Source organism: Ascidiella aspersa, chromosome 8 (assembly GCF_963924565.1).
Source record: "Ascidiella aspersa chromosome 8, kaAscAspe10.2, whole genome shotgun sequence".
NCBI lineage: Eukaryota > Metazoa > Chordata > Ascidiacea > Phlebobranchia > Ascidiidae > Ascidiella > Ascidiella aspersa.
Genome location: NC_139454.1, coordinates 23,680,361 through 23,691,501, shown reverse-complemented (window position 1 = coordinate 23,691,501; position 11,141 = coordinate 23,680,361). Strand labels below are relative to the sequence as shown.

The following is an 11,141-nucleotide window of genomic DNA, read 5'->3' as shown; positions in this document are numbered from 1 at the left end:
TTCATCATTCCGTAAATTAGTATTACCGCCATAACCTCTCCAAAAAGTGGCAACAAACTATAAGTTGCAATTTAAGGTTCTGACAGTGGGCCTAAAAAAAGTTAACATGTCATACTTTTGTGTACGAGTTAAAACGTATATATCAAGCTTGGATTCCTGCAAAGAATTATCTGAAAACAAAATGAGACTTGCGCTAGTTTAGATTTGTTTTACATCTAGCCTTTTCCTTGGGTATTGTTTTAACCTCTAAGTGATGGTCAATGCGAACGAAATGCTCAATAAAAATATCATGCCTAACATAGAAAAAAAGTATAAACACTCATTATTATTTGTCGCAGACAACAAGAATTGCTATGTTACATGTTGGATACACAGGTGATTTTTTCTATTCTATAGTTGCACGACAACTGAATGTTAGTCCACGCAATTTTTCCTCCAAAATTTGAAACATATATGTATTTGATTTAGAGCTTGTTAACGGGACTGCATGCCCGATCGCAATTGACCGGTGTTCCGCAATTCGTTCAGTTCCGGTTTGGTTTCTTCCTCGATTCTGCGAATATCTTCCATGTTCAGTCCATACCAGTTGTCCATCCAGCAAAACAGCTGCCGATGAAAGTTGGTGAACAGGCGATGCTCCTCCATATGGATGTAACGTTCCACTTTATCCTGTAAAAGGTGCCACTTGAATCTGCAGGTGACGAGCTTGTAGGCACACATATACTGCGGTTCGCCAACACGCTCTGTTGTTGCTGCTTTGGCCTTTAGTTCATCTATCCAGCCTTCCTTGAGCAGACCACGATCACACTTCTGCGATTTAAACTTCGTCGGGTCCGTTTCAACCTTATAATCCCTTTCATTTACCGGCGCTGCTATATCTATGTGAACAACGCCCCTGTTGTCCACTATATCTTTCCACTGGCTTTCTGGTAAATTATGAACGTTGTCTGACTCTCCCAGGTCCGGCTTGTAAATGGTTTCGATCTTGATTTCAAAATTTTCCTTCATGTAATCGGGATTGGTGATCACGGTTTTGCAATTCGGGTAAGCGTTCCAGGCCTTTTCAAAAAAGTCTAAACTGCCAGCAGGAGCAAGTTTCCTATAAAGTTGATTGATCCTCGATTTAACATAGTAACATTTCACGGTGTACTGCCCAGTTTTCCCGTCTTCATTGTAGGGTTCATTTATCACCCATTCTACACCTTCTCCGCCGCCGCTTTCTTCTTTGCTTGCTTGAGCTACGGCCCACAGATGGGCCACTTGAAATTCGGAAACGGGTATGGGCAGAACAACGCGGTATTCTTTTACCAACATTTTGTGTGTCTATATAGGAATTTAATTATGAGGTTATGATTATTATTCTAAAAACAGAATAAAATATTGATAATGCCTATAGGCCTAAAAAAGCGAAACTGTGTTTTGTAATACCAAAATTCGAAATAAAAAAGCGTCAAAAAAAACTCGATAACAGTATTTCATCACAATGAAATTTACACAACGTTTTCCTACAAGTAGATCCGCTGAAAATGTAAGGACGTACAACGTGGTGTAGCAAAAATCAGAGATTGTTGTGTAATCGCCAGTCTGAATAAGCTTCTAGTTCCCATTTGTCACAAATTCTTTACGTAATTTCGCCGCCCTGACATAGTACATTGGCAGTCACTAGAATCACATCACTGCAGTTTATACCAGGGCTGCGGAGTCGGACTCGGGACTCTGGTAAGACCGCTTAAAACAACCCGATTTCCGAGTCCGACATGCGCTGTAGAGTCAGAGCTGGACTCGGGACTCGACAGTCGGACTCGGGTTGTTTTTAACCCACTCCGCAGCCTATACACAGCAACAACACGGTTTATACACAGCAACAACAAAAATCACATTACCTTATTCAGGTTGTGTTACGTTTCTAAGACATCATAGCTTATTTAAACAACCTACTCTATTATTAAATAAAGATAGCCCCTCCAAAACATTTTTTTGCATCGTCAGTAACAAACGTCCAACTTCTGTAAATTTAGAAAATAAAGTTCCTATTTTTAATAATGTATGATTAGTTTGATGTGCCTCACCCCATCACTGAATTTAATGCTTTGTTAATTTCTAACTTATTAAACTTCGCACGATTTAGACTGGATTGCATTTGCACACTTCCATACTAGTTTGTTAGAGAACAACACGTACGACTTTACGTTTTTCTGAGATCAGTAGTATGGGCAGTGTTTTTTTAAGGTGTTTTGGGGGACCGAAACGGTCCCCCAAATTTCTCCAGTGGTTCCCAAAATTTGAAAAAAGCCTAATAAATAATTCGTTAAGCAAATATGGCTATTTTTTGGTATTTAAATGAAACACTTGCGGTCACCCAAACCAAACCTTATAAAAAACCCTGAGTATGGGTATTGACCACAATGAGAGAATATTTACTGCGACAACGGCCTATACTTACAGATTCTTACGATATACCTTTTTACCTCCGTAACGTACGCGACCTGCCTCATCAGTGGACAGTAAGGACTGCTGATTTAACGATTTAAAATGTTTCTTACATAACCTACATCGGCCTGATGTTAGTAATTACTTATTCGTCAGGAAACATGACACATAACATGACTTCGGAAATGGGCCATTCGACGAGACGGGGATGTGCAAAATTGTTTGCACAAAACCGTGCACGCAAAAATGTGCAAAAACTGTGTTGAACTGTCTTCAAAAGTGTGCGCACATTTTTAAGTTAGAGTTAGAATTAGTTAGGGAACTCTAAAGTCTAACTCAAAATGTGCGCACAGTTTTTGCACATTTTGGCGTGAACATTTTTGCGCACATTGTGTAAAATAACGCCACGCCCCTGTTGCATTCGACCAACGAATTTACAACACGCGGCGGGAAGTTAAAATGACAACATGAGCGATTCAGCCGGCAAGCTGTTCACCGAATGGACAGAGTTAACGGGGGGGCATAGTTCCAAAGTCCAAACCGCTACAATAGCTTTATGACGTCATTCCACTGGCGGCTGTGAGAAAAATAAAGACTGCCAATGCGACCGTCAAAACTAGCACCTCCTCCATTTAAAGATAGACAGACACACTTTAATAACTGATGTGGTTTTCATAAAACGACTGACATTATTAGGCTACTTCATTTTTTTACCCACGTTCTTATGATTCTAATATGATTCAAACTCGTACCAAAGATGAGGCTTTTAAAATTAATGATTCATGGAACCGCGTGACATCTTATCCAATAGCGTCTTAAATTTCAGCGAAGTCGGTTCGACATTTTGTTTAACCTAGTGTTTATCTAACAGAGTCACCAAAAAATGACTAACGCGCTAAATTATGAGGCTAATTACAATCCATTTCCCATACATCCGTTAAAAAAGTATTTCCTGTTATGAAACAAACGACTTCCTTCATTCTTATTAAGCGTAACGAGAGAGTGAATTTTGGCTTCTAAGTAGTAACAAAATATTCGAAGGAAACAATAAAATATAAAAATAAGACTGACATAAAATGGTAGAAGAAAAACATTTCAACACTGTGACATCACGCCATATGCCACATGATCATTTTAAATATTATTTAAACATTTAAAAAATTATGAAGCTGAAGATTTTATAACAATATTTTGGTTGTAGCTGTCAAACTGTAACCTGAATTGAGTTTATTATACAGTCGCTTTCTGTCAGGCAACAACATATAAAGAAAGAGTTCCATTTCGTTGGGTCAGGGCTACTGAGTCGGTTTGAAACGACAAGAATCCGACTCCCGAAAAGTTGTGTTCCACTCACGAGTCAAAGTTTTGAGTAGTAGGCCTAAATAAATAACAGCGGGTTATTTTACCAGTCGTGGTTTAAGCATTTTTAGTATAAAAATGGGTTATTTATTTTAACTTGTGCATGTGCACTTAAACATTTTGCGTGCGATATGTTGTGTTTTTGGTATTTTTTGAGTTATTACTCATAATCGTACAGTACAAGTTTGACAGTTCTTAACTTATCAGTCATCACTGAACAAAGCATAAACAAGATACTTACTACTGTTCAAATTTCCATCCCTATTATGTTTAAAGGTAATATTTCCCAAAAATACATCTACAGAGGCGAACAGACAATTATGTTTGTCAAAGCAACAATTTTATTTTCGGGTTACAACAAGTAATTCAAAAATGACACTGGTTTGCCCAGTTCAACACACAAATTGCCACATCAGAACGATCAGGTAAACCCATAGCGCCAAAAAACAAGCTTAAACCGACGAACTTTATAAGGAATATCTACTGCTGCGCTTTCGAAGTATTTAACACACTATAACACTAATAGTTTAGACTCGTAGTGTTGTTGAAGTTGACTTGAGAGCGTTGTACACATAGGCGTTGCATATTGGCACATACTGCCCAGTGATGAGCTTAATAACCTCCTGTGCTGCCACCCCACCCATGTAGGCGGCTACCGAGTGGATTTCCGAAGCCCCACATCGACAAATTTCCTGAATGTGGTCGTCCGATATCGCCTCCATGCCCCCGGGGATTCCCCAGGATTTGAGAAGGTCTTTCAGGCAGTTCTGAAAAAAAATTTTGAGTATTTTATGCCGGCTGTTTTTAGAATAGGGATCGTTTAACAAAGTGTTTCCAAACTTTAGGACCAGGGGTCCTAAGGAGTTGTCTCGGGCGTAACCGTGTAGTATTTAATATAGGAAAATTTAAAAAAATTGGTACTGAGCACATCGGATCTGGAATACGGTAGTTTCAAGTGGAATCCCAACTCTACATCCTGTATTCCACTTCTAGGGGTGTCATAACTGATCCAGCCTTACAATTTACAGTTTGGGCCTTAAAAGTTTCTAAATTTGATACTGCGCACGTCGGACTCGAATAGTGTTATTTGTATCCCGAGTGCCGAGTCCGACGGCGCAGTCCTGTAAACATGTTTTTTTTTTACCTTCAACCATATACGAAACTAAAGTAAGGTCGATATTCAGCAATCCACTCAAAGGAGTGTAACTGTGTAATATATAATTCATCCACAATACTTGGTTGCAAAATAGTACACGGCCTCATCAGTTTCGAAAGTGGAGTCCGACCCGTAGTCCTGTTTTAACAAATGCTAACATATTTTTTTTACCTTCAACCGTGTTATATCCAGTTCCAGCTCGTCGGCCACAGTGCCAGGATATCTCCCTTGTAAAGTTCGGAACATGCTCGCCGCCCGGAGCATCACGTACCACATAGCATCGGAATTACTATCTGCAGTAAACTGTTCGATAATTGAGTTTGAAGGACTTCTATGTTCCTCAGCGATCGATCGGGTTCTGTAAAACAGGTGAAGTTCTTTATTTATTTTTTTTTAGTTTGTTTTGCAGATGGAAATCATATCCCTTGTGCAGGCACGGATTCACGGATTTCAGAATTAAGGGAGTCATAATTTTTTTTCAGACGTGACGTCATAAAGTAACTTTAAGAACACGACACAGTTTGAATGTTGTTAAAGTTTCAGGGTTAGAGAGGTGTCACTAGACGTTTTTGATTCGCGCATAGCGAAAAAACGCCTTTTTATCGTTTAAGTTACCCAAACGTTTTTTTTTCGAGGATGCGATGAGACGCACACCTCGGGGCTAAAACGATTTTAACAAAATAGACTTAGACATACCAGAATCCTAATAGAGATTCGCACTGAGCGCGAACTTTTTTCAATTTACGTAGTTTGAAAAAGGCTGAGAAACACCGGCTTTAACAAACATTTTTACCAACTAAAAGGAAGTGTATAGTGTTGAAATGTGCGATTTCGTTGAGGAATAAAAGTGTCACTATATGTTTAAACCCAGTCCTCGGACAACAAGTCCCTATTTGAGGAGCTGGCGAAACATTTTTAACTTACCGAACTACATTGAGAAAGTGCGCATTGCGACAAAACCTTTTGACCTCTCTTTCTGAAACCCTTCCATTGCCACAGCCAATGCTCGAACAAGTGTGTGACACGTAGGTGGTAACAACCTGACGGTCTTGGCTCGCCTTCGCCTGATAAATGTTCTGCAACTTTACATAGCGCTCAGAGTCGGAGGTCATGTCGGGGAGAGATCCACGAAGCGGCAAAAAGCCTCCGCCTTCGTTGTGGACGAATTGCCGCAGACCGTTGGCCAGTATCCAAAAGTTCGAGCTCGACTCTGTGATAGTGAGGCATTTCGGGTCATCTAGTACTTTTTGCACTTGAGGCGGGACTTTGTGGGTTAGGAAAGCGGTGTTAACGTGTTTGGCAGCTTCGTCGAAATTTTCTTCATCCTCAGGTACCCCGTGTTCATTTGTCCGGATCCCAGATAATATCAATTGCTTAAAAGCCTTCTTTTCTTTCCAAGAGACCGGTGCCTTTCCGTCGTTATCCTTCTGCCACTTTTGCAGGTACTTGTATAAAATGATTAGGTACGGAGTGTGGGAATGGTCCTTTTTGTCCAAGGCCTCCAAATCGATCGAGTTGGTAAAGTCGACGAAATCCTTGATGGGGTCGTCCAATCGAAGGTCGTCGTGGACGTTGTCAGGGTGAGATTCGATAATGCAATGCTCTTGGACCACAACTCTCAGGTAACCTGGATCAGTAAAATAAATGTTACTCGGAGTCAGTGTTGTAAACAAGTCATTTTGAAAAGACTCAAGTCCCAGTAAAGTCATTCACATAAATTATAAAACAACCCTCTAATAAAGTAGTTAAATAATGAGGATTACCTCTAAAAAAAAATGAAAAATCTAGCATACGTTGAGAAAATTATTTTACATGCTGAAAATAGAGATTTAAACCCAATTGTATTGAAAAATATTAAATAAACACACTCAAACGTCCAAGTCAAGTCAAGTCATTTGAAAACAGTAACCCAATACAACATTACAACACTGACCAGTGCCCAGAGTCCTTATTACATTTCAAGTTTATGAGTTGCAGTAGCTTGCAGTAGAAATAACTTGGAAAAAAATGTCTTTTACTGATAATAAAGCTAACTAATATATAGAAACACTTGCTTTAACACTTAACTTTATACCTATTAGTTATTAGAACAGTGTTTCTTAACCTATAGGCCGCAACCTAAAATTGGGTCATCGTTAAATTTTAGTTGGTCGCCAAATGAAGTAGTTTTATAAGGTTAGAGATATTGAGATTGATTCTGAGCAAGATTGCTGGTAAAAAACTGTAAGTGAAATACAAAGGCATGACTTAAATTAATTACATTTGCATGAAAAGAATGATGCCTCAAATTTTGTTTTCTCATAAAAAGTTTACTAAAAAAAAACTGGGCCTCCAAAACTTTGCTTTTATACTTACACTTAGTTTTTGGGTCAACACGAAAAAAAGGTTGCAAAAAACTTAAAATCTTCAGCTTTAGTATATAACTAAGTAAAATTTCAAATAACAAATTAAATGTTATGACTGATGACTCTATACTTCTTCAAAAGTTTTCTCAAAGAGCAATTTTGCTCAGAACCGTTTTCAACAAATCTAACATGTAAACTATTGCAGTTGGAGACCTAAGTTAGGGTTGCAATCCATAGGTTGAAAACGCTGCATTGTACTAAGTATTTACTGTGAGAAATTTCATGCTGATAAAAGTAGTTTTTAAATATTGCAATAGATATAGAACAATTTTCCAAACACACAATATACATACCAATAAATCCATAGGAGGTGCAAGTCACCAATGGAATATCATTTTCCCAAAGAACAGCGGCCAGACTTGAGAGGGCTGTGTTGGAAAGGTCACAACATATCACCACTGTGAAGTTGCTGAAAAATTGTGGGTTGCGTTCCAGCAGTGAAGTAACGTCCTCTTCAACTGCCTCACCGTTAACATCTGGATTCAGCTCTTGCAGAAGTTCAGTTGCGACCTGAAGTGGAATACGTGTTAGCGAAAATCTTGGTAGATAGAGCTCCGTGTTTGTCTTATTCAAAAACTGAAAACAAGTGCAACTCTTGGCAAATTGTATTTTTCACTGTTAACAAGATTTTGCACTTAAGTAAGCTTTATCAGGTCTCATCAGAAACACTATTGTTCATTTTATGGGAGTGTACATAGCGTGTGAGATACTATCCTCTGTTTGTAACATCATAACCAAATATTTCTCTTGATAATCAGTAGTTGTAAGTTACTAACTAGTTATTCATAACGGTTAATATTAATTTTTGCAGCACAGCAGGGTGTATGCTTATAAAAGTTCAGTGCATTTCGTGAACTGGGTTGTACAAGTTCTTCAGTAAACGTAAAAGTGTGTACTGTTCCCAAAAACGTCGACAAGTACTAGACAAATTGTATCTTTTGATGTTAATTTTACAAGATTACACACAAGCGTGCTTCTTTAGGTCAGAGTAAAACTAATATTGTTTATTTGTAATCTTCATTACGAATCACAGTTTTGCGAAAACTTGTCAACAGTGAAATATAATTTGTCTACATTGCCACAAGTTTTTAATATTAGTTAAAGAATTTAGAACCATGCAGTGGCGTCCAGTTGTTATTTGATAAAGGTAAAATTTGATTGAAGCTCTGTTTTAGCACTCATGCAACAAGTCGGACTAAGGTTTCATCAAAAACTGTGATGTAACTAAACATGTCTGAATCAATGGAATTAGGTTGTTTTTTGTGATAAAAGGTTATACCACAATCTTGTTTTGATAATAGCTTAATTAGGCTTACACAATTGATTGAATACACGTATGCAAAAACAGGTTTTGTTCGTTCATTTGTCTTATTTATAAAGAAAATTGATATTCAATAAAGTTGTAGTCTGCATGGCATGGCACTTTTTTTTCCAAGATTCAGAAATTGTCGCTCTAAATTTCTAAAAATCAGTGTAATTATACAATCAGGGGTTTTTGAACATTTTTAAAAATTTAGGATTTGTAAAGTTCAGGTGTGCAATTTACTAATTCTGGTGGGCAAAAATTTTCTTAAACATTTACTGGATGTTGAGTTTCCCCCTGCCACATAACACACGTCCTGGTCCGCACATTTTTGAAAAACTAAAAAAACATATACCTTTGCTTTTGAATATCCAATTTTGTCTGGGTCAAGAAAAAAATTATTTCCAGCATCTTCCCCCGAAATAAGACTCCCATCCATAATTGCAAAGCTTCCAATGCCTGAAAACAAAAAATAAGAAAAAGTTGAATGCACAGGCCTTAAACCGAGGTCATACTTATCAGGTACAAATGAATTGTCTATTTGCCCGGCTTGCACAGTTAGGCATACACCCACTAGTGATTGTACATTAATTTTGGTTGGGAAAGTATGGTAGATCTAGTGGATGCACGGCCAAAAAAATCTGGGTTACCCGGTGCAACTAAGGTTGAAAGTGCACCCTGCCACTATAACTCATGATAATATCACTTTCCATGTACTTTTTATTGTCGGGGGTTGGAATTTGGATTGTGGTGGTGTTATAATTAAACTTGATTTCTCCTGCTTTGCAATATTCTATACTTTATTCTCTAAACTCAAGGCAAGTTAAAAGCCTCAGCAGTAATGTCAGTATTTGTCACATAGCATGATATTTTGCCTCCTCCATAATGATTTTAATTATGACATATGGTGTTTTGGCGTAGGATTTTAGCCAGATAACATTTTGCCTGTACATATGCTGAATAGAAATTATGGAATGCAGACATAAACCATTAGCGATAAAACATTGGTTTAAGAAATAGGACTCTTTCATGATTCAAACTATTTTGTTAGCCTGGTAAATTGCCCCTCATGTATAAATAAATATACCGATACCTGGTAAGATCAAATTCTTTAGGATCTCTGTGCCCGTCGCAGTTACATTGACGAGGCAAACTCTAGCGTTTTCCAACTCTCGTTGCCCGTGATCGCCCCAAAGCCGGAGTTGGCGATCGTATTTCTTTTCCTTTTCACCCATAACGTTCAAAATTTAGAAAAAAATGTGAATCGGTAAACAAAAAGTGTTGAATACCTGGCTATAACAACGTATAGTGTGAAACTTAATAAATAGGAATAGCTAGGAGTGACGTGCTCCACATATATGTGATTAAAATAAGAAACAACACTGTTTGCTGTTTCAGTGTAAGAAAGCATAAGTTTTCTGATATGAAAAGAAATCGTGCTTTTTTACTTTTCTTTCCACTTTAACTTATCCCTAAAGAAAATAAATATTATAAATAAACATCTATCAAACGAGGGACTTACCCTAAATAAGTTTGTCAGATGTAAATTTATTAGTAATTTATGATTGCAAATAAAATATGAAAAATATTCCATTTGGAAAGCAATACTCCAATGATAACATATTTCCACTATCATTTTTATATTTATAATATTATTTTTAAATATCTTACTTTATTAGAAATAACATTTGGCAAGTATAAAAAGTGTTCCTTAACCCAGGGTTTCCCAAACTTTTTGGACCACAGACCACTATTTGTAAATCTGTTTTGTTTTTGCGGACCGCAATACAAAGTAAAAAATAAATAAAACCAAATTTTATATATTTACAAAGCTGACAAAATCAATGGGACGGATGGGATTGCTTCCTTCTGCTTAAATCAGGGGTTCTTAAACTGGGGTCCATGGACCCCTTGGGGGTATTTATCAATAGTATTATCAGGGAAAATCCTGCTGTAGCGATTTAATATTTTTTAAGTCCATCGGTTTAACAGAAAGCGTTTTGTTGAAAAACCAAAAAAAAATTTTAAATATTGGTCAAAATCATACTTTGTTCTAAGTTTCGAAAAAAAGGTGGCGACTGATTTTGATAAATAACTATAATTTTCCTTGATGCGGTTCGGAAGGGATTCGAAATATTACGAACTCTAAACAAAAGATAGTCTCACTGATTAGCTAAAGCTACACGCCAAGTCGTCCACCTGTGAGACGTTTATAATGTTTTCCGCGTCACTGAAACGTAAAGAAGCGTAGGATTTGTCGCCGAAACGTCAAACACCGGGTTGCAGGTATCCTGTAATGTGGGAAGGATAAAATAGACTATAGACGCACGTTCGCAATGGATCCATGTCTCACCCGCCTACGTAATGCAATGTGATTGCGTGACTTTGCACAAAGCCTTAAAAATAGACCAGGGGTCGAAAACCTATGGCTCGTGAGCCATATATGGCTCTTTTTAAGACGCTATATGGCTCTCTTTATGAAAGAATC

At 37.6% G+C, this 11,141-nt stretch overlaps 1 protein-coding gene and 1 pseudogene across 2 annotated transcripts; both read right to left on the bottom strand.

Annotated features, from left to right (window-relative positions):
* Positions 1-474: 474 nt before the first annotated feature.
* LOC146136960 (phosphatidylinositol transfer protein alpha isoform pseudogene) lies at positions 475-1,314 on the bottom strand (annotated as a pseudogene).
* Positions 1,315-4,235: 2,921 nt separating this feature from the next.
* LOC146136959 (NEDD8-activating enzyme E1 regulatory subunit-like) lies at positions 4,236-9,914 on the bottom strand. Of its 2 annotated transcripts, none has more exons than XM_083395423.1 (6): positions 9,747-9,914; positions 9,009-9,112; positions 7,644-7,860; positions 5,870-6,572; positions 5,117-5,303; positions 4,236-4,556 (listed from the first exon to the last, which is right to left on the bottom strand). In XM_083395423.1, the coding sequence occupies exons 1-6, from the start codon at positions 9,886-9,888 to the stop codon at positions 4,317-4,319; spliced, it is 1,593 nt and encodes a 530-aa protein (XP_083251549.1). In that variant the 5' UTR covers positions 9,889-9,914; the 3' UTR covers positions 4,236-4,316. The 2 variants fall into 2 exon arrangements, with proteins under 2 accessions (XP_083251549.1, XP_083251550.1); XM_083395424.1 differs by having other exon boundaries at positions 9,741-9,891.
* Positions 9,915-11,141: the final 1,227 nt, after the last annotated feature.